The following is a 24,704-nucleotide window of genomic DNA, read 5'->3' as shown; positions in this document are numbered from 1 at the left end:
AAGTTTTCGTGAAATATCTAAGGTTTTCATACCTTGTCCAAGGCATTCAACTATTTCACGCTTTTCAGCAGCACAGAGATCCTTTTTCTTTCCCATATTGCTTGAAAATGGTGGTCTGCTTAATAATGTGGAACATCCTTCTTCAGTAGTTTTTCCTTTAATTGGGCTCACCTGGCCAACTAATTACGACAGGTGTCTGAGATTGATTTCAGTGATCCAAAGAACCCTGAGACACAATACCATCCATGAGTTTAATTGAAAAACAAAAAATTTAATCTTTATGACACTTAAATACAATTTGCATAATAATTTGGAACGTGGTGTATAGATATATATATATATACACATACACACACACACACACATTTTTATATATATATGTGTAGCGCCTTTCTAGTCCTCTGACCACTCAAAGCGCTTTTTACACTACATGTCACATTCACCCATTCACACACATTCATACACTGGTGGCCGAGGCCACCATACAATGTGCCACCTGCTACTCCGTTTTTCACACACTCTCACACCGATGGAACAGCCATCAAGAGCAATTTGGGGTTCAGTATCTTGCTCAAGAATACTTCGACATGAAGACTGGAGGAGCTGGGGATGGAAACTTTTTGAAAAAAAACCCTCATTGCTCAATGCTATGTTTACACAGCACCAAATGAGGCAGATCATTTGTGAAAAAAACCCTCCTCTGCTTAGTCTGTTGCCTTGAAGCATTTCTAGAAAGTTTGTGACCCGAGCGTCATGTTGTTGAGTACCAAGCGCCGCCCACATGCCTGACCAACTTCCTAATTTTACAGATACAAAAAACAAATACATTGTAAATATGTATGGAAATATGTTTCTTAAAACATTGTAGGCATTGCAACAGAATCTTAAGTCATATTTAATCAGCGCTGCCCAGTTTGACAATTTGACAGCAGTTCACAGAGCAATTGACAAGATTGACAGCTGCATTAGAGACTCCTCAAATCTGTTTGGTTGTTGCTGACCGCTGTGTGGTCTGATCCTAGCAAATGCCATTAGAGGTGACAGGAGGGGAGGAGGAACATGGTATTTCATACCGACTGTCTGTCTCGTGTGCTTCTTTCATAGTATAGTGACAGTTTCAGCAAATATGACAGTTATTTTCATAGAAGTTACCAACTGTAGCTTTAGTAACTCAGTGCAATTCAGTACTGCAATTCAATACTGAATTTATACCGGTGGGTTTATCAAACTTACTCCTTTCTATATTACATTAATTGTAACTTACTCTCTGTTCTAGTGAATCACAAGACTGCTGTATTTTCCTCTTGTGGTGGACATGTTTGATTTCACACTGTAGCCAGTCCTGCTTTTTTATTGCATTGCATTTTATTTTCAGTCTGCACATCCTGTCCAGAGGTTTGCCAATTAAACTGGTAGTATTTTTTGCCACTGGAATAATCACAACACACCCGCTTTATCAATGCCACACCACACTGTAGTACTGTGTATGGGAGCCCATTAGGGCCTGAGTGAAACCCAGAGAAAACACCGTGCAGTAGTATTAACAGTCTTCTCACTTTGATTCTTACGTTTCTCTCTTGTTTTTCTCTCTCTTTGATCTTCCCAAGATGTGGCTAATGGCAGCACAGGCTACAGGCCTCCTCCCAGGACCAAGGAGGTGGTCATTAACGGCCAGACAGTCAAACTGAAGTACTGCTTCACCTGCAAGATTTTCAGACCGCCACGTGCCTCCCACTGCAGCCTCTGTGACAACTGCGTGGGTGAGTGAAAATGATATTCCCTTGCAGAGTGTTTGGCTGATATTTTCTGTTAGTACTTAAGTCTTTATCACATTCAGTTTGAGAATTAGTCTAATTAGCACAAACAGCCAAGACCATCACCAAACTCAGTCCTCAGTCTAGTCTGTGATTTGTTTGAATTGAACCACTTCATACCTGTTTATATGTATTTAAACAAAAGGTGAATGTAGATACACAGATTAACTGTAGGCCTATCTGAGAAAATCACATTTGTAAACTTATTTCTCTTTAGAGTCTCTCCACCCCCCATCCACACATATAAACACACAAATTCATGTTTAACCTGATTTAGCAAAAGTTGCATCTGTAGGTGAGAAAACGAGCCAAGATAAATGTTTAGTTGATGATGCCTATCTACGGGGAATATTCAGTACATATGCTCAGAGGCATCCACTTCCACACAGAGGAGAGGGAAGGAAAAGTTACAACGAGAACAACAGAAAGAAAACAGCAGCATAATAGTTTTGCTGCTCTTCACAACCTCATGCTCCGTCTCTGGAGACAAAGCAAAGACCACAGCTAGGCAATTACCATAAGATAGAGAGAGAGATACAGGGACCTGTGCGTCTGTATCTTCCTCATCAAGGTTTTTTGTGCCGCTCACTCATCAGAGACAACTCCTGTCTTTCAATGTCTGTTTCCTTGTCAGAAGTGGGGCTGACAAAAAACCTGGGAGACAAAGATGAGGAAGTAGTAAACACAGGAAAGAAAAAAAAGATGAGGAGGTGGTAATCAGATGCAGCAGATGTACGCCGGCAGGAAGGAAGACAGACTGGCAGCTGAACAAAAAAGATGGGAGGGCAGTCATTTTCACAAACAGGCTATGTCCACAAAGGCGGATTATGTGTGCATTTTAGGTGGATTCCAAAACGAAACTGGCAATGCTCACTTTCTGATTAAAATGTCATTTAAAGTAGATATCCTGACCAAGAAAACAAACAAACAAACATGGACGCAGAGCAGTGTGATCTTCTAAATCTATATCCAAATATAAGGTTTAAGAAATATGTTTGGATCATAGCTGTGAGCCACAGATGGGGAGGGAAATGAAGAATGAGATATAGACACATAGTTGGACTGTTTATGGGCTCTAGTGATGAACGTCAGCTCTTAATGGTGTCTCTTTCATGAGAATTACTTTCCCCTCTGCGCTTAAAGCTCCAGTTCCAGCTCCCCACCCAACAAGGCTCCATATCCCCAAAGTTAAATCTGAAGTCAGTCAGTCCAGGGTTGGTTATGAAGCTTCGAAGATAAACTGTATGAACCAGGATATAGAGAATTAGGTCATATGCAAGAGAAAAGGACCATCATTCATGTACATGATGAGCTTTCTGGTCTTTTTCAAACACTGTAGAGCGGCACGCGGGCCAAATCCGGCCCGGCGATCAAGCCAGACCGGCCAGTCAGTCGGTTCAGTTTACAAATAAATCATGCAAATAACACATACTTTGCCATAATAAATGCTTCAAACCAGTGCAGCACTCCTGTGCACTTGGCCTAATTGTCTCTTGAAAGGAATTTTGAAAGGAAGGAGGTCTGAAAGGAATGTTTTCTTTAAAAAAAAATGCCAAAATTACACCATTTATCATAGCCAGAAACTGTAAACACAGAAATTATCATCAGATTTTCCAATTTCCAACGGTCCTGGAATGCATCATGTGTGACAAATGCTTCTGTCAAGGATACCAAATGTAGAATAGTGATATTTCATCAGAATCACTTCATTCGACATGTATCTTTTTAAGTATCGCCTAAAATAAAACCATTTGCACTGACCAAATCCTGTAAAAAACATTAAATTCTGGGAAGCCATTAATAACTCAGCTGAGATCAACAGTCACGTGGCAGAAATTCAGTGAAACTTCCACCAAAGTGCAGGCTGTCTACAGGGAGAGGAGAGGACAAGAGGTAGTGAAAATGTAAATAATAAATGTAAATTGCACTGTAGCGAAATAAAAGTTTTCAGTTTTGTGTCAGGTCTACATACATAATGAGAATAATAACTCAAGGAAGTGTCTGGCCCCCAGGCCTTTAGCTTTCTTAAACTGTAGCCCCTGAATGGCTCTGCTGTAGAGCAAGGTGAACCTTATTTATGTTGGTTTAATAACCCGTGAATTAAGTCTGTAATGATCAGTATTAGTAACAGATTAGATTGGCACTTGCGCTTAAACTGGAGAAGCAGATCACATCAGCAGTGAAAAAAAAAAAAAGTGCTTCCCTTGTCTCTCGACTTCTCTGTCTCTTCGTGTCTACCTCTGGTGCTGTAAACGCCAGGGGGCTAACAAGCTCTTAAATAAGTTAACAGCCAGAATGGATAGGGCCTCCCTTGTGGAAGTGCAGGATAGGAATATGGTGGAGTCACTTCCTTTTTAAAAGGGTTATCCCCGTGGGAGTGATAGAAGAAGCTTATAAGAGCGCAGAATTATCATACACACACACACATACACACACACACCGCTTCACTTTGCCCTCTGTCCTCCTCTTTTTTCCCCTCGCAGTACAGACTGTACAGATCTCTAAAATTGCCTCACTGTTTGTGTTTAACTCCAGTTGTAGTGCTCATAAATATTGGTGCTTGTTGTTAGTGTGGGATTTTGTGATTGACTTTTAGAGGGATTTTGGGTCTGTCTCTAATTTGCTTAATTAAAGGACATTAGATGAAGATTTAATGACACTCTTGGGGGAAATGAGTTTGTTATGTAAGCAAACAATAAAATACATCAAAAGAATATCGGCACATAAATAAGAATGTATTAGATCATTATGAACCTGTTAGAGTTGCAGGCATTTCATTTTAATTTAAAGCCCTCATTGAAGGGATGATGTTCATGAGCAATCAGCCGGAACGCCTGCGGCCAGATGCATAAAACTGTGTGTAGATTCACAACTAAAACTGTGTGTACGTACAAAGAGAGGAATGTGCATAGGCATTCTTTTCATAAGATTTATAAAGCTGTGTATACAACTCATTCTGTTGTATAAATATCAATCATTTCCAAGTCCCACAGTTTGCTATACGTAGTTGTAGAAACACCCTTAAACAACTGTTTCATATCGATACCTGTGCACACTCCACCAATCATTAGACCTGTCAATGAGAAGAACAGCAAAGAAAGTGTCATTCCACTGATCACGTTGTGTCACCAAGGCATCATGCACGGCTGTGGATATTTGTCGCTTCCACGCTAATTTATGACATGTTTCTACAAACACTGCGGTAAAATCTCAATCATTTTGATAATTAAACGTCAGAAGCATGATCAATATTTTATTCATAGCACTTACTGTATGTTGAAAATGACGGTACAAAGTGCACTATAATTCACAATCAAATTAAAGGATCATTAACTGTGAGATTATGGATTAAATGTAAAGACAAAGAATGAGAAATCATAAATAATTTAACATGATGTTTATAAATGCACCTTTGATTGACATTTTACTGAGCGCTGTGCAATGTGCGAAAATAATAGCGCAATAATTGAAATTGGCAACCTGAAAACAATGTTTTATTATAAAGTGACATCTCTTCCCTTATATTTCATATTCAGCTTTGTATTACCCCCAGCTGTCCCAGCTAAAGTTGTGTGTACACCTGGTCTAAAGAATGTGTGAGGTGTCACCGCACATTCTTCCTTTATACGCATGTTTTTTGTGCGCATGCATCGTTTATACATCTGGCCCCTGGTATCTATTAGCAATTGTTTCTACCTCTACCTCCTCCTGATCATGCCTGAAAGTTAATCAGGGACTCTGAAACAGCAAGAACACTTATGTAATTATTTAATGTGATTTTATTCTTCTGTATCTTGAACACTTGTGGCTCATTCTTCCCACATCCTCATAAAACATCCTTACATTGACACATGCAGAACAGGACTGTAGAAGCACATACAGAGGAACATCAAAAGTCCCATTCCTCCTCTCCTAACATTGTTGGTCACTTAATATTAATAACCATTGTGGAAAGGCTGTGATAATCAGATTTGACGAGTAGAGCTTGTCCCCTTTCATCCTGTCTGACTAGAGGCTGTGTTTCCCAGACACATTTCAACCAGGCATTGATTAATGACGACAAAAGCAGGTCATTTCACTTCACTAAACAAATAATGGCTCTGATTAATTAGTTAAGTAGCTACCACCATGCACAGCTAGCAGTCCACACTCAGAGACAGGATTATGGAGTCAGGACTGATTGAATAACCATGCTAACAATAAGCCCTCCACTCTTGGAGCCATCAGTGAGAAGATAAGTGTGCTGGAGCACCGTTTCTTTGATTAAAACATTACTGACTCATTTTCCTCTGAAATCATTTCACCTTAAATTATAAAGGAGTTAAACTCTTCGGACTGCATTCAGATACATATTTGTGTTTTGAGTACATTGCACAAGACATTTTATTTACTTAAACAACACAGATATTCAGATAAAAGAGGCTCCTCTGTGCAACACAATACTTTGTTCAGTCTCAGACTCTTATTGCTCCTGTCTGCATGATCTCTGTGGAAGGAACCCGACAGTCTGAACGACACTTTCACTGAACTTCCTTTTTTTGGTCTTCATTTGTAATTCCTCAAACGTCTGCAGATATCCCTAAATTGATGTCTTACTGGAGGCACTTTATCTGTTGACCCAGCAAAGTGCTTCTTTCAACCTCACACAGACCCACAGTGACGGGGAGAATTTCAGCCATACACAGTCATGTCGGCCTGTGACTTTTATTAGCGAGTTTATATAAATAGCCAGTTTACACTATGTGAAAAATGTGTATGTTTTCATGCCAAGGCCCAGAGGAACACTTCCCCTTTTCTTCATTTCCCACAGCTCTAGATTTATAGTTTGTGTTTACATACACTGAAGTAACCTGGTTCTTTAAATGTGATGTAATGGCTGTAATTGAGAAAACCCAGACATCATCTGGAGAAACCAGATTTTTAAGCTGTGTGAACATAACCCGGTTTCCTTTAGGGTTTTTACAAGAGCACAAATACATGACAAAGACTTCAAACAGGAGAAATGTCACTGTAGCAGCAGTGTGGTGGGATAAAAGGAAAAACTTGTAGGTGTGAGTCCTTGTATCCAAAAAAAACCCAAACTTTTCTTACTCTCCCTCCATCTGTCTCTCTCTGTCCGTGCAGAGCGTTTTGATCACCACTGTCCCTGGGTGGGGAACTGCGTGGGAAGGAGGAACTACCGTTTCTTCTACATGTTCATCCTCTCGCTCTCCTTCCTCACCATCTTCATCTTCGCCTTCGTCATCACACACATTATTTTACGTAAGTAGCAGAGGGGAGGGGAAGAGGACACATGCTCAGGCATGGTGCAGACACACACACACACCGACACACTCCTCCTGGCTGTGTTCTTGGTGTGTTTCGAGCCAGCAGGTTGTAAGTGGGTGTTGTGAAAAGCTGCAGCGTTCTGGCTTGTTACCGTCTTTCCAGCTGGGAGCAGGCAGCGGACTGTGGGCTCCCCATTAGTGTATGTGTGTGTGTGTGTGTGTGTGCACGCACATAAATGACAGTCAGCGGATCTACATTGCACTGGGAAAGAAATATTGGCCAAGATTAGATGCTAGGAAATTATACTGCTGAGGCGTACAGTAGGCATACAGTATGGCAGTGGTAAAACCGGCCCGTCAGTGCTTCAAATCAAAGATGGTCCTCCAGTGCTTGAGGCTCTAAAATTACACTATCACAATATTTCATTTGTTCTGTAAAACATGCCTTTGCACTCTCTCAACCCATTTTGTACTTATGCAATTAAAAGGCAAAGTAAATGATCAATCTGGCTGATTGGAGCCACAGAGGAATCCTACAGCCACATATAACTGGCCCTCATTTAAGCTTTTTTCTTTTTTGCTCTTTCCTTTGGCTCCGTCCTCTTCACACATGGACGTTAAATTGGAGTGCCAATTTAAGTGGGCCCACTCTGCCCAGTTCAGTCTATCTTGTTGACACTTAAACCAAGAAAGGGTCTGCGGCAAGTTACTCGCTCCAGAGTGTGTAGTAGTAGCCAATACCTGATACAAGTACCCACATTAATTGGTGTTGTTTAATACTGATTTGCACCATTGCATGAGCTGGTGTGTATGTAATGGCGAATGCAACTGCATAGTGGTCTAATAGAAACTTTATCTTTCTCTGTTCACAGACTCCCATCGAAACGGATTCCTCAATGCACTTAAAGATAGTCCTGCCAGATATCCTTTCACTGAAGCTGGCCTTTTGGCATTTACTGTGGAATATGTGTCTATTAAGTGTCTGATTTTTCTCTCTATATTCCTCTGTCCGTAGTGACTAGACTCACTTGCCCAGCGAGGGCTCCGTTTAGGTCATCCTGTAGGTCAGAATTCATTTGCATAACATGCCTTTTCAATGCATTCCCATCAGTTATAGTACTTGCGTAACTGGTGTACGTCTGATTAGTCCTGTTCCATCAGGGTAATACAGCACGCAAGGCAGCTCCTCACTCTGTCTCTGTCGATTGACTCAGTCGCTCTTTGATTCCAGCTGGCTCCAACTTGCCCCCGCTCCCTCTACAGAGATGCCGTGTGAGTGAGATTGGATATAAGCGCGGGTATGTCCGTCTGTGTGATTGATGCCAAGTGTGTGCGAGACGTCTTAAGCTACAGCTGTTACAAATACCCTGTAAGTCAGCTTATTGTTTCAGCACAGCATCAGTGATAATCGTGTGGACTGCTGTAAATCCAGGCAAGTCAAATGTTTTATTTTGACATTTCAGTAAAGTTTGGCTTCCTGCCATTTGATCTTACAGCTGTGAATCCAGGCAATAAAGGTCGGATGCAGTAAAAAAAAATGTTGATGTACTGACATCAAACCATTATGCAGAGCAACAACAAGCATGGCTAGAGGTGGAATTGCACCCAGCTCCATCGCTTTAATGTTGATCATTGTCCTGCATTCACGTCAATTTGAAACTGAGGAAGAAACCGGAGTGTGTCCGTCATCTGGAGGTGGCTCAGTTTCAGAAGGGCAGATGTGGGACAGACTGTCTTCTTCAAAATGTGCCACAGAAGGATTGCTGCTGAAGGTAGCAGTACAGTCAGTCTGTTCCATTACTTAAAACACCACCCAGTCTACAACACTACAGTTAGGCCCCCACTTTGAAAAAAGATGGGAAAAAAGTCAACTTGCCCCCATGTTGTTTTGTGGTGTGTGTATATACCAGGCATTACAGTAAGAGTGTGTAGACACTAACTTCTAAGTGAAAGCTTTCTTCCATTAAAAGTTATTTTTCACATTTATTCAATAAGTCAGTCAGTAATAAATAACTAGATAAAAATAAGTAAATATAAAATATGAATAAATGAATGTGTGAATGAACGAATAAATATATAAACAAAATGATTTAAATATGAAATAAAAGATAAAATAAATGATAATTTAAAAACGCTACTGCCAGAGACACTGTATTTCAGAGAAAATTTGAATTTCAGATGTGTGTTCAATTATTCAGACTTAATAGAGAATACATTTTCAAAAAACAATCTAAATCAAAATTAAAGCCCTCTAAGATGCCAAATACAGTTAGTGTACCAGAATGATCACACTTGTTTCATCTGGTAGCGTCAAAGGGTTAAATCAAACAAAAATATGAAAATATTGAGATATATATCCTATGGCGGCATATCCTAGAGATACTGAGATATTACCTGTAAGCCATATCGCTCAGCCCTGCTCCTCAACACACTAGTGTTGAGCAGAGAGGAAAATTAACCTCACCTTTTGACTATTAATGACCGCCTAAATCTGCCGAAAATAAAGGTGTTATTACTCTAAATATATTTTGAATTCTTCTCTGATTTTAAACAGTACAAGAATCTGAACCAGGATCCTATAAGAACCAAAATCAATAAGCAAGTTTGGAGATCAGCATTGATCAAATCTAAATGATACCCAATGCTATTTCTAAGCCACAAATCAAGTTAAAAGCTCAGGGCTATGACACGCTCTCTCTCTCTGCCCTTTCTCTCCATGGCTGAGTGAGATAACTGTTTCTCTGGCAGAGAAATGTGTGCCAAGCCAAGCTGATAACGGCCTGTGTCCTACAGGACTTTAATAAAGGGGAACTGCAGTCGATAGTATCGTAGCAGTCCTTTGTACGAGGTGAATGATGACATGTTTTGTCCTTGCTAAGGAGGAAGAGAATGGGAAGAGAGAAAAAGAAGAGGGAGATTAAGAGAGAGAAAGGCGCAGAGTGAGGGTGTTTAGTTGGTTTTTTACAGTACACTTTAACAGACTGGCTCGTGGACTTTGAGTATGTAATATTCTACCAATATGCCCACAGAGACTTATCTGTACTAAGGGTATTTGTGGTTCCTTTTAATGAATAAGATATTCTTTTAGAGACTGTATCCTCAGATCTAAAGGGCTACTGTAGTTTTTTCTTTTCCTCATAAAAGCAGAGGGATTCATCTTGAACAGTGTCTGTGTTTCCGTGCTTTATGTGGAGCAGAGAAAATGAGCAGCATTCTGCAGTCCCAGCCAAGTGAACGGGTAACTAGGACCTATTGGCAAGAGGAGGACAGCCCCGAGGCTGTAGGTCAATACGCTAGCTGTTAGGACTCGTACTATATTGTGTCCATGCTCGCTTCATATGGGTCTATAATGTGTGTATGTCTTTGTGTGCATGTGCTTTAACATTATTGTGTGTCTACCACCATTTTTATTTAATCCATTCTTCCATTTAGTTAAACAATTATCCCTTGACTCAACCGTGTCACTGTGCTGGAGGTGGTGGTGTGTTTCTTCTCTGTCTGGTCCATAGTGGGCCTCTCAGGCTTCCATACCTACCTGATCAGCTCTAATCAGACCACCAATGAGGATGTGAGTATAAAACAGACATCAGTGTGCCACATATACTGTTCCTTAAAATATGAACTACAAAATAAGGAGACACCATAATAAAAGAATGAAGCATTGCTGTTAGATTGTTTAGTTTACAGTTTGGTCTAAGTTACTTTTCCTGTGAGGATTAGACAGTGGTGTTAGTGTTCTTTGTTAATGACAGTTGTTGGTAGTGCAATTACAGAACTTTTTCAACACATATTGTGTAATATTGGGAATTCAGGGGAAAAAAGCAATGTATTTTTTCATATTTTTATACATTTTTTTAAATTTTTATTAAGTGAGGAATTATTTATTATTTATTCATTATTGATTAAGAGAGGGGAAAATATTTTTTATCCTTTTATTTTGTTTATTTTGTCATGAGGCTATTCATCCATGTAATTATTGTTTTTAAATATTTGGTTATATTTATATTATTTCTCACTTTACAATCTTGGCATTTATAGCCTTGTTAGATAGGTACTAAACAGTCCCTCCAGAAAATCGCGATCTTGCGATCACAATAATTAACACAAATTCAACGAAAGTCCGCAATATTTGTGGGGTCTTGCAATTTTTTCAAAAGTCCCGTGATTTTGCTTACCGGAAGTCGTTGCACACGGGTCGTCATTTGAAACGTCATCAGACGCGTCATCAAATGACACTAATGACATTGCAGTATGGAGAAACACTCTGAATTGACATAAGAATTTGCACTGTTTAAATGCATACAATACTGTATGTGTTGAATGTATTAAAATGTTATGTTTACAGACGATGTAGCTTACATGTTGTTTTGCAGTCACATTGTGTGGTTTGAGAGCTACAATATTCACTCAGGATTTTTTGCAACATTATTGGAGACCAGTGGTATAGTATTGCCAGAGCGCAGCAGAACTCTGCTCTGGCACTTTTTTTCTCCAAGTGAGGAAATAAAGTATTCGCAGTTCACATAATTCGCTTAAAATTCATACACTTTTTTTTTAGTGCTTGATCCAGTCATCACTGAACCATATGTCATGTAAGAGAGACAATAAAAACAGATGGGATGGTCAAAGTTGCCGGTACCTGCTAGCAGTAGCCTTTGAACATCACAATGATTTGAGTGTTTTTTCTTAGTCTGTTAACTAGTAAAAATACAAAGGCAACAAATATCCTTTTATTCTATCTGTGTAGTTTGTCTGATGTATGTAAACTCACCACCGTAGAAACAGCGGTTACATAACCTTTGAAACGACCCACAACTTCATCCGTCATAGGTGGACTCTGCTTCTTAAATAGCACTACACCCCTGCTAGAGACAGAACACACAGACAGGAGAGAGTTAACGTTGGTTGGAGCGTGGTAATAGCGCGCTAAGAACGTGGCTATTAAACACCAAGGTCACAGGTCCAATCCCTGTACGAACCGTAAACATTCTTAGCCCCGGACTAGACACGATACACAAACATTATCTGTGTTAGACAGACGTGATTTTTCATCCAGTGACACTTGAGATTTTTATCTGTGCTGTGTGGTTTCTTCCAGATAAAAGGTTCATGGTCTTCTAAAAGAGGGAAGGACAACTATAACCCCTACAGCTATGGCAATATATTCACCAACTGCTGTGCAGCACTGTGTGGACCCCTGCCACCAAGGTATGACGTGTGTTGATGTGTTCTTACGAGGTGATTTAGGCATTCCTAGGTGCCCATATGATGACATACTAGCCCTATCACTCACCGCTTGGAGAAAACCCATTTGTCACCTTTACTGTAATAGGTCACAGCACCTGTTTTTATTTTCACCCCTTGTAATTTAGCGTTTTGTCCGAAGACTAAAATAGAACTGTTAGTCGAGACTCCTTTTGATGTGAGGAGCTGCTTTGAGACGAGCCTGCCTGCAGCCTTTTCGCTATACATAGCCACTAAGATACTGCATGAGTGGAAAGGATTTCAAGCCCATTTTAACCAAATCCAAGATCAAAGTTGGCTTGATATATTAGATTTCACACTTTTGCTGTTCATGTGATTTAACAAAAATACAGGCCAACTGTCACAGCGACTTTCTCATGTCCATGTGACTGTAAATGTCAGTACACATCGCACATTCCCTCCCAGCTTCTTTCAGTTCAGCATTTTGCCCAACAATTCTCATTACTCATCTGTGAAAATGTATGTCTTGACTGCTGCCTCTGAGACTGCTCTTTTTTCCTTCCTTTCATCATGGTTTGAAAGTGTTCAAGCTGACCCACTGGACAGAGATACCTACTATCTGTTTTTATCTTCACTGGCCATCAGACCCACTTTTTTAGATAAAGCGTTCGCTGTCAAGACGTCACCAACATCTCTTAGCCTTTGGAACTTGCAGTCTTAAACTTTGGCCTTTTGCTTTGCACTCATTTAAGCATGAAAACAGGAAGTCAGAGAAACACACAGTCTCTAGTTAGGCGAAATACATATCACGGCTGTACAGAATAGTTTCAAGCTTCATTCATAATGTTGACTTCCAAATGCTGTGCAGCTTTTTTTGCATGTCTATTTATTCTGTTGAAACTCGGTATCTCTGCACAGCTGCAGACCAGGCTGCATTAATATAATTAACCCCAGTGCATTATGAAGTCCAAAAGTTATTAGAAACAGATGGATGTAATAATTTCCAAAATTCACAACATGTTTATATCTTCCATTTCAGTCCATATTTAATGGCATTTAGCCTTTCAGAAACATTTTCACTGCTGTTTTACTCTTGCCACAAACCAAGGGAGGCACACATCTGTATTACTGAAGCAGTCTACCAGCAATCTAACAACACCATAAATTACATCTATTCATTAAGGAAAATTGATTGGTGTCTTAGTGGATAGAGCAGGCCCCCCTATGTACAAAGGCATCGTCCTTGCTGCAGTGGCTGCAGGTGCGATTCCAGCCTGTAGCCCTTTGCTGCGTGTCGTCCTCTCTCTCTATACCCTTCACGCTATACTGTCCTGTTCATTAAAGGTAAAATAGCCCACAAAAATAAAGATAAAAATTGAATTTAATTAACTAAAGGCATCGACCTGGCTTCCAAATTCCCCAGATCCAAATCTGATGGTGTAGAAATGCATGCAGAAACCTACAGCTCTGGTTGGAAGAAGATAAATACCTGCTGTTACACATTTTGGAAGACTTGATTAACATGTTTTGGGATATGTAAATATCACAACATTGACCTTTTCAGGAAGGAATAAAAGAGGGAGGCTGTGTACGCACAGTCCTACGAGTCCACCACTGATAGGAAACTTTAAGAAATCTTATTTTGATGCAAAGAAGCAAAATGACAAATGGCTCCAGCTGTTCAACATTTTTGATTCTTTGAGGTAATTCGACATTTTAGAGCACGATAATGGAGTGTGCACAGCTGCATGCAAACAGGAATATTAGTGGAATATTAATTTTCATCAGCCATGTAAACAGCTTAGTAGGAATATTGTCCTTTCAGAATAAGGGTAAAAACTGGACTGTTTGTGCATGTAAACCTACTCAATAAGAATAGCTGGTCCACCTTAATGGCCCACCTTAAGTGAGCCTGGTCAGGTTAGGTTAGTTAGCTCACTAACTTAAATTAATTTCAAAGTCTCTGCTACGATCACTGCAGCTTCACTGTCATGCATCACTGTCACACACCAATCTCTTTGTTTTTCAACTGCACACTCACTACGCACGCAATTTGGCACCAAAATGAGGCAACAAAATCTGCGTTGTGATGCAGCCCAGTAGGCACCAGTCATATAGGAATCATTGCCATATTGGCACTGGGTTTTGGTACCAAACTGTAGCTATGATGTCATAAAATTTGAAGTCACACATTCGACGCTTCATTTGGAAATCTCCAGAGGCACAGCCCTAATATATAGATAGAGCCATTAACATAAAGTATAAGAAGAGCAGTGATGGTGGCCTCTGGCAACATCCTGTGAGTGTATCTCGGCTGTACTATGCTCCAGCCATCACAAGCCATAAGTCACCAATAATGATTCCAGTGGGTGGCAAAGGAGAGTCCTCAGCGCACAGGTGGCTGCCATCTGGGCGTGTGTTTTTTTGTGTGTGTCTGTGGCTGGCCACAGGCACTGCACAGCTGGGTCCACCAGTAAGAAAGGAATGTTTCACCTCAGCCTCAGACTATGCAAGCAACGCTGCCTCTCACACACACCGAGACAAAAGCCTCTTGCATTTCGTTCCCTGCTGAGACCTTGACTCACATTTTCTAATGCATCAGCCTACATGTCTTTATGCTCATTTCTTCCTAACAGCATTTGCAGACGTTCCAGTGTTCATTACCAGCAACACAAGCCATCGCTATAGGTTCCTGGAGTTTGTGTCTGTGATTCTAGCAAACCATTTCCACCTGAATCGAGCTCAGTCCCACTGGAACACACTGTCACACTGTTAACTTTCTGTTAAATGATTACTCTGCTCACACAGTTTAACACCTCAACTGGCTCTGTGTGTGTGTGGTGTGTGTGCTTTATCTGGCTGACAAATAGTCATTATCACATACATCTGGCCCATGACCACACATGTGCATACCGAGAGTTCAGCAGGTCATTATGTAACCAGCTATGTCAGACTTCTGGAGCAGTAACGATGAGACAGAAACTATGATTCACTCCAGTGCTCCACTGCAGGATTTGATATAGTCCTGAGTGGTGATTTTATATATGTTTGTGTGAATGTTTGTGCTTGAGTGGAAGATATGGAAGATCAGTTGTGCTCAATGATATACATACTCCTGGCAGAATGTATTTTTTTATAATATGACTTAGCATCCAGCCCAATTGCAACATGCACGTAGCACCTAGACAAGCATGGAGTAGCGACGCTTGGTCACAACCATAAACACTATGTTCGAGAGGAGTCAACAAGGCCTATGAAGAATAGTACACCATCCCTACTGGGAAGTATGGACAGGGATCTCTGATGTTTTTGTGGTGGTTGATCTGCAGTGGCACATGGTATTTAGTCGAATTGATGCGAGAATGACTGAAGCATCAGAACGCAGGAGGGCAATTTGCATCCATCAGTCTGGAAACTGCATCTGGGACACACTTGGTCCTTCCAACATGACAGTGATCCAAAACCCAAGGCCAAGTCCACCCTGCAGTGGTTAGGTTCTGGAGTGGCCATCACAGTCTCATGACCTCATTACCATTAAGCCACTTTGGGGAGCTCTCAAACGTGCAGTTTGTGCAAGACAACCCGAGAACTGACGGGACCTGGAGGCTTTTTGCTTCGACGAATGGATAGCTTTATCACCTAAAAAAAATAAAGGGTCTTGTCCACAACTATCACAAAAGACCGCAAGCTGTCATTTATGCTAAAGAGGGCAATAGACAGTATTAAGAACTAAGGGTAGGCAGACTTTTGGACAGTAACCGTTGCAGTATTTTCTTTATTGCTATGTTCCGTTTAATGATTGTGCTATTCTGTGATGCCTTATAGTTTAATTTGAATCCCATTAGACATAAAAAAAAATGTGTTTTGCCTGATCACTCATGTTCTCTGTAATGAATGGTAAACATGTAACAAATTCTGCAGGGGTATGTTAATTTATTACCAGTACTGTACACATTAATACATCACACAATCACTTACATGCTATTGTCTCTTTTATCAGAGTGGTGCCACTGACACACAGGGGCATTTGCACTCTGCTAATCCAGCCTGGCTGTAGATACAGGATAAGCCTGTTGTTTCAATCAGTCAAAAGTGTCGTGGCTGTTTCATTATTACATCTGTGCTTTAAAGCTTTCGATGTTCTATTGTGTTTAATCTGTTACTGGGTGATGCCATTTGCTTTGTAACATTTGTGAATGAATGCCCACAGACAATGCTTTTCTCCCTTCTTTGTTTGTCTCCCACTAGTCTCATTGACAGACGAGGCTTTATCCAATCGGACACACCGCAGCTGGCACCACCAACCAATGGAATCACTATGTACGGCGCCACCCAGTCTCAGCAGAGCCACATGGTAAGACACTGACCTGACTCTGTCATTTCTCCAGGATACTACAGTCAGGTTGTTAATTTTGTAGAAGTAAAAATGCAGACTGAATGGTCACGAGTAGTCTGCATGTTTGTAGTTGCTCAGAGTGTTGAGAGACCTTGGGCCATATTCACAAAGCTTCCGAGTACAGAAATTCTAAGAAAAGTCTAAGAATGGTAAAGTTTTTCCCCTTACAGACTAAATACTGGTTAAGATAAAAGTTATTCACAAAGCATCTTAGCACTCACAAGAGTGCCTCCTTAGGTGAAAAACTGTGTAGAGAGAGAATAGAGATCACACAAGGTACTTGAATTACTTGAATTTTGAGGAGAAAAAAAAAAAATCAAGTACTGGAATACCTCGAAAGTCGCCTATTTTTAAACGAAGTGCTTAAAAAGTTCTTGAAATTCAAAAGAACCACATAACCCTGTCTTATATTTTGACTAAAGTCATCATATCAATGTAATTAAATTGCACAGAATCAGAAATTGCTCAGCTTTTTCCTTTTAATTTTGTCTTGCACTACTTGGCACGACTGCAGCGCTTTTCCTCTCCCTTCCTCCTTGCTTTGATGATGTCCCACCCGACATTTATTTGTACTTTGCTCCACTCTTAGAACCCTGACACAAGCAGTAGGCCTATGTTGGCATGGCTAAACTTAACAGTACTCAACTTTATGAGCCAACTTTTCACTGTGATTTGTTTTCTTCTCTCTTCAACGGTGCGCCATTGTGAAAGCTCCGCTAAAATCTGAAAGTGAAACTTATGATCTAGCTGGCATTATTTCCTTGCGCTACTTTCAGATTGTTCTCTGACATTTAAATTTTTGTTGAGGAATTTATTTTATTTGCTGAGTTAAGACCCTGAAGATGGGGGGGGGGGGGGCTTGAAAAAGTAATTTAAAGTCCTTGAATTTCATTTTGTGATGTCTTAATGAACTCTGTTTTAAGAGGTTTAAGAGTTTCATAGAGGAGAAAATAGCAGAAAGACAAAAAGGTAGGAGGAAAAAAAAACTCAAAACGCTGAATGACACTGAGTTAATGAAACACTACAGATTAGATGTGCAGAGATGTGCTCACGTCTCTCACCCAACGCAATAACGCCAGAAATGAAAGTGATCTCTTCACCAGGATATATGGCAACTAGAAACATGCAACAGTGCAGCAGCGATGACTTCATATTGTGATGCAAATCATTTAATTTCCACTTGATGTCTACACCTTTCAGGCTCAACCAATCACACCTTTTTAAAACAATGCATCCACACCTCATCACTTAGTAAAAGTTTCTGTCCTTTCCTTGCTCAGAGGGGTCGTAAGAACTTTCCTAAATCACTCCTAAGCTAGGACTCCTTGGTAGAATGTTTTTAGGCCAAGTTAAGAGCTCTCTGAGAGTGTTCTCAGACTGTTAGTGAATATGGCCCCAGAAGAGGGCAGGTCACTTGATGGATGATATTTTAGGTATAGAAGAAGCATTGAATAAAGGGACTGAATATTTCTGCATCTGGCTCTTCTCTGTTCTCAAAAGCTTACTGATACTGGCTCACAGTTAACATGTTGAAATAATAATCCTGAGGATTTCAGTCCAGGTGATTTTACAAAGTGAAAGTGATTTAACATTAAGAAGTATTCTCAGTCGTCTACATTCACCGGTCCCTAGCTGCATGGCTGCACTACTGTTTGGCCCAGCCTCATGCAGACCATACTGTGACTCCTACAGGGCCAGACCTTGGTCAACATGACTCACAGAGACAAAGTACCTTTCACAGCAGCCGGTCTGACAGATCTCCAGCTGTTGTCTTATGTTCATTTGCCAAAAACAGAAAATCATCTCTCACAAATTGAGGCAGATGAACTTAGCCCCTTGTCACTATGATGAATCTAAACTACAGACACCATGGCTCATATTATTTTGTGTTTATTTGTAATGGTAAACATATGCTATTGGTTTTAGGTCTGGCTGAGATAATACGGCCTAGACAGAGAAGGTAAAGGCCAGATAAGGTCAAACTATTTCAAACAGCAGTTTCACTTAATTCTCAATGTTCGGCAGATTCACAAACCAGCTGCATCCTCCTCTCTCTATCCAGACCTGGGAAAGCAAACCCAGTTAGTCTTCCTCATCCCACCAGAGTGAAACTGATGAAATTGCTCTGAATTGCAAAGAGCGAGTCGGTGATGTTTTTAATTTTGCATGTGTCGCTCCATGTCGTCTGTAAATTAGGTCAGCAGTAACAAGGAAGGGGCCTGTGTGTGTGTGTGTGTGTGTGTGTGTGTGTGTGTGTGTGTGTGTGTGTGTGTGTGTGTGTGTGCGTGTGTGTGTGCGTGTGTGCTGAGTGGCATCGCACTCTGAGCTGTATGAATTAACTCTAATTTCAGTCACTCTCCTGTCTTACAGTCTGCTTATCAGTCAGAATACTGTATGAATGCCTGTCACAATAATTGCTTTATCAACTTATCACATTGCCTGTTGTGTTAAGAATGTCACCAACATTTTAGCCCACTTGATGCTAACAAACACAGCAGGGTTTCCCCAACTATTATGTGACTTGGGTGCAGCGATTCTCCCTTTTTTTTTTCTCTCTCCACCGAGTCTGAAGAAAAATAAAACAACACTTCAAAGATAACAGTATAGCTTACTGGTAGGTTAAACTGGAGCTACACTTTTGGAGTGGAAGACGTACAGCCCTGATAGTCTGTAGCTTGCCAACTCCCAGCAATGAGCCAAAAGGCTGTCGTTTGTTGTCTGTACCCTCCAACAACTTCATCCTCCAGTCTGTAAATCCACCAGCAATCGCACGGCTCCCAGGCCGTCCATCCCCGGGACCTGACTGCAGCACAACGGCTGGATTATGGAGGTAACTGCAGTGTTCTGGAGCCTCACTGTTATCATTTTGTAAGTGGACGTAAAGTGGTCTCAAAATGCCAATAATATTGTTTATCGCAGTTATTTCTAGGACGATATATCGTCCGGCAAAAGTCGTTATTGTGACAGGCCTAACTGTATGAATGATTACAGGTTTCCTCATCATGCTGATAATCCAGGTCTTGCAGTGCGCCCAAGAAAAACAATGAGCAGGAATCAGAGAGAGATAATACATAATGCATTACCATTTTGTACAAAGACATAATCTCACAAAGTGAAAGTACACAACAGTCAGTAAAGAGACATCTCCTGTTGTGTTAAACTGTTTCTTACAGTCTTGGAGGAGAATAGCTGGTGTTGTGAAGAGGACATTGTACTGACCTCACTGACCGGTTTGCCTGAATAGAAGCAACAAGTCTACTGTTGTTCAGTTCAGCCATTAACCTCGCACATAACATGCCGGATTTAAGGCCTATTCACACACACATCTACTGAACGTCTTTCACTGGTGCCCTCCCTCTGTGCCACAGTCGTCCTGTTGTTCTCATCCATAGTCAACCTCCTCCTGTCAGTTCTCATTGAGATGTCGAACGTGAATGTCATCTGTCTTCAGGTCCTAAATGTGTGGACGACTTGTAATGGGCTGAGAGCCATAGGAACATTCCCTTACGTTAGCACATTCAGAAATAACTGCCATCTGTTTTCTGTAGCGCTCATGATTAGCAGCCAGAGTTGTCCTATTGTGCCGGCTGCTGGCCATTTATCAGCACACTGATACAGAGTCAGCTGTTTACTTAAAGTCCATTTGTTAAACTCAGTAACATGCCACAATGCTAACACATCAGGAGTGACTATTCTTGAGTATTCTTGTCTTCATCCCCCCACGCCTACTGATGCAACTCACTGCACTGCTTTGTTTGCCTTAAAAATCCAGTGCGGGCTAGACCACTCATTTCAGGTCCACGTTGTATTTCGACATCAAGTAGTTTTCGAGAGGCTGCTGCTGGCTTGTTTTAGTAAATCCGTTCAAGCCACTGTGAGTAAAAGTCTCCCATCATTTTTGTCTGTTTACTACAGAGGTGTGTGGGTGGGTGCTATTTGAGAAAAGTGTGTGAATGTACATGAAGTGTGTGTGAGAGAGATAGAGGTGACAAAGAGATGGAAGAGAAGTGAATTGTAAAATAGAAATGTATTGTACTTGATTCAGACTTTTAGCTGTTTAGCCTTAAAATGTAAGCCTAAACTGACTGTGTGAAAAACACAGTACAGTGGGTCAGCCATTTTTATCTTGGAATCTTTTGACATCAACTTATGACGAGGAGAGTCATCATCAGTAGACTGTGAATCCGACATGTCACATTAGATAAGTTAAATAAGTGTTTGCATCGGACTAGTATTACCCAAGCGACAACCTCCAGGGCTGAAGAATGATGCCAATGCAGAAGTGCCAAAAACTGCAGTTCCTTGAATGGCCACTTGAGGCTGGCTTGGAAAGCGACACCCACATTAAAACGACCAACTTTACAGTAGAAATAAACATGTTTACAGCGTGGTACAAAAAAACGGTTTGGTCTCTATAGCTTATTTCAACATCTATGACAACTGTATGGGGGGAGAGTTTTTATATAACTCACTCGTTTACATTTTATAAAGGTTACACATAAATAAGGGCGGGGCCGCTTTGCGTGACAGTCAGTTTCACCCCTCGCTCCTAAACAGCACCACTCTTTTGTCCAAATATGGTAACATCTGGCTCCAAAAGACCAAGATGGCAACGGCCAAAAGGCTGAACTTGACACTTCAAAATGGAAGTCCACAAACCAATGGGTGATGTCATGGTGGCTAAGTGTATTATTTTGAACAGTCTATGATATTACCTGGGGACCTCTAGTTATTTGTGACAATTGCGGAGGTTGCTAAATCCCAAATCTGCCATGTCCGTACTTTGTCAAGTAAAAATTCCACTGCAAATAACCTACCATATTTTGCCAAACACTGACATATTGATATAGTAGTCCTGTGTGTATTGGCATCTCCTTGATTTGGAATCATAGTTTGGATTTTTGTTTTCTCCGTGCCTCTTTTCCTACCTCTTTACCCGTAAGCAATTATGGAGGCTGCTTTGGCAATGATAAATTAAAGTTTTGATAGCATTTTGGGTGCAGGAGGCTCATCTTGCTAAACAGCATGGAGACACATTTGCACAAGAAGATAGCTCAAATCCATCAGAAGAGTGAAATCTTGAAAGATGATGAGATGGATGACGTGCGACAATGTGTGGCAGAATCGGTTCTGTTTGTTCAACCCACATTTAAAACAGGAGGTTGACAGCATACATCACTGCTACTGGTGCTGTGTAGGGTTTCTGTGTTGTGTAAAGTGGAGTTGAAAATGACTGTGCGCATCATATCTTGGGGATTATGTCAGTAAATCCGAGTAAAACACAGACTTTGTTTATCCTGTGTGAATGCCCTGCAGAAAACACAGATAGAGACAGATAGATAACTTAACACCCCCTCAAAATCTTCTTAAGCATCTATTTAACTTCTCACCTGGCTGCAGTGATGTACAGGTGTACACCAGGACCCAGTGACATCACTGTTGGCTGTCCAGCGCTGTGATTTAGCTGAATGTTAAAAAATAATGGATAATTGGCGACACACATTTATATCTCCTTACCTATTGTTAATTTGTACTTGTCCCACATCCAGGCTGTGTTTTTATAGCACTGTGTTGGTTAATGCATTTAGGTTGCATTTGCATTTGGACTATGAAAGCCCTGTTTCTTTGTGAGGTACTTTTGTCTGTGATGCAGCTTAAAACGACGGGCCGGTATGGAGAAGCCTTGTAAGTGGTTGCCATGGTAACAGTGTAGCCTCAATAACATACAATCTCCCTTGGTGCACAATTTGATGGACAGCAGTTATCATAGCCTCCAGTTAAAGGGTCAGTTCACCTGAATTACAAAAAAAGTAACACAAAAAAAAAGGGAAAAAAATTGCAGAAATTCTCTGGCTTTAGCTCCTCGAGTGTGAGAACTTGTAGCTTTTCTCTGTTTGAGATCATTGCAAATTGAGTATGTGGGTTTTAGACTGTTGGTTGGACTAAAGATGCAACTTGAAGTCGTCCTCAGGATCTGGAAATACTCAGTTTTTCAATCATTTTTTTGATATTTTCAAGACAAAACAATTCATCCAAAACATTTGAATCAACAGATTAATCAGAAATAATGATTGTTAGCTACAGCCTTATTTACAGATGTGTGTCTGACAATTTTGCTTCCACCTCAGTACAGTGAAGGTGAAACAAATTAGGAGTTCATTTTTTTAACACTATATTTCAATTCTGTGAGCATTCATTTTCATTATAAAGTAGAAGGGCACTCAGAGAATACAGATCTCAGCCAAGGCCAAATGCCCTAACTCACAATGTTAACAAAAGTGGAAAATAATTAGTCTAATGTGGTCTAATGGGCACTTCTCTGGCCCATGCTACACCGTTCCACCAAATTTCATGAAAATCAGGCCAGTAGTGTTACGTTAATTCTGCTGACAAACAGACAAATAAATCAACCAAAAAGAAAACATGACCTCCTCGGCAGAGGTAATTAAACCAGCAATTTCTGCATGGATAGATATTACTGTGAGCTTGTGAGAAAATATGTTGTAATTTGGGCGAACTTGTCCTTTAACCTCATGGTACACAGTTTGCTTTGGCCTTGTAAATATTTCTATTTCTGGCATTGCCTTCCTTCCTTTACACCTTCCTCTGTCTAAGTCTTTTTCCTTTATGAGCTGTGAGCTATTTCTGTGCAACACACACACACACAGTGCAAGTTGATCACCCACCATTTCCTTGTTGATAATTGCACAGTGAGTGATGAGGGACTGACAGCCCACGGCTCAGTTTTCAGTTTCACCACCCCTGTCAGCTGCATGAATGATGGAGTTACAGTCACTGAAAACTTTGTTCCCATAAGAGTTGGATACGATGAATATTCATACTCTGTTTAATCAGTTTTATTAAAGATGAAATATGAACAATGATTCATATTTTTCTTTCTCAGACAAGTTCAACAGCATGTACCACCTAAGTGTCAGCCAAATGGACAGTTTATTATCAGCCACAGCAGACAGCGGTGTGTTGTCAGGAATAACACAGACGGCTGGAATCTCCCAACTTGTTGCTGGATTCAACTATCTCATCGTAAGATGTGTTTAAAGATGGAACATAAATGGTGTCAGCTTTTGTAAATATTTCACTTTGTTGAGCAAGGTCATGTTCATCCTTCTCACGACCTCACAATTATTGAGTTAGTCTGTAATTGTGGCTGGCGGGTAAATTGAAGGACTCCCCCTCTCCAGTTTGACATTTCTGAAAATCTAAATTAAATGCACAAACTGACTGAAAAGCAGGGCTGCAACTAATCATTTTTTTATTTTCAATTAATTATTTGGTCTGATACATCTGATAAAATAGTGAAAAATGTCAATGACAATTGCCAGAGTCAAATATGATGTCCTCAGATTGCTTGTTTTGTCCAACTGACCCTCCAAAAGATATTCACATGATACAGAGGAGCGTTAAAATTGATAAGCTGGAAGAAGGGAATGTTTGGCATTTTTGCCTTGTAAGTGACTTGTTTGATAAATTATCAAAGTTATTGCCATTACAATTTCCACCAGGCGTAAGGCTGGAGGGGATCGTGCGTTTGGTCGTGTGTGTGAGTGAGTGTATGTTTGTCAGCAGCCAATCTCACAAACTACTGGACCAATCAGCTTCATATATTATGTGCACATTTATGACCGTTTGCACAAGGATCTCTGGTAGTTGTTACGATTCGTAATTGTTGAAAACCTGTTTTATTGATTTATTTACACCGTCATTGACTGCTTAGTCCTCACTCAGCTGGTAGAGGCCGTAAGACTTATTGAAATCAGGTCGGCAAAAACAAAAAGTCTTTCCGTCTGTTGCAGAACACATTTTGTCCTTCGTCAAGTCTCAAAAACTGACATCCATAGAAAAGTTTGGTCTCGTTTTGAATCATCTGCAGATTAATTCCATGCCCAATGTGTCATGCCATCTTAACTCTGAGGGAGTTGGGAGGGACAGTTCTACTGGCAACACCACAACGGTGGCTGTGGCTAGGACTGGGTTTTGTCCCATCTGCCGCACGGTGTCAAA

The 24,704-nt window shown here is 40.6% G+C and overlaps 1 protein-coding gene across 6 annotated transcripts in view; it reads left to right on the top strand.

The window, feature by feature from the left end:
• The window catches only part of LOC126400518 (palmitoyltransferase ZDHHC14-like), a 69,558-nt gene that overhangs the window by 41,631 nt on the left and 3,223 nt on the right, over positions 1–24,704 (top strand). For all 6 annotated transcript variants that reach the window (XM_050061262.1, XM_050061263.1, XM_050061266.1 and 3 more), the window contains exons 4-9: positions 1,608–1,760; positions 6,939–7,076; positions 7,954–8,002; positions 10,547–10,649; positions 12,180–12,289; positions 16,535–16,640. In XM_050061262.1, the coding sequence (XP_049917219.1) occupies positions 1,608–1,760; positions 6,939–7,076; positions 7,954–8,002; positions 10,547–10,649; positions 12,180–12,289; positions 16,535–16,640 (659 nt within the window). The remainder of the gene's footprint in view (positions 1–1,607; positions 1,761–6,938; positions 7,077–7,953; positions 8,003–10,546; positions 10,650–12,179; positions 12,290–16,534; positions 16,641–24,704) is intronic.

Source organism: Epinephelus moara, chromosome 14 (genome assembly GCF_006386435.1).
Source record: "Epinephelus moara isolate mb chromosome 14, YSFRI_EMoa_1.0, whole genome shotgun sequence".
Taxonomy (NCBI): domain Eukaryota; kingdom Metazoa; phylum Chordata; class Actinopteri; order Perciformes; family Serranidae; genus Epinephelus; species Epinephelus moara.
Note: the sequence above shows the minus strand (reverse complement) of the source record. Positions and strands in the feature narration are given on the sequence as shown.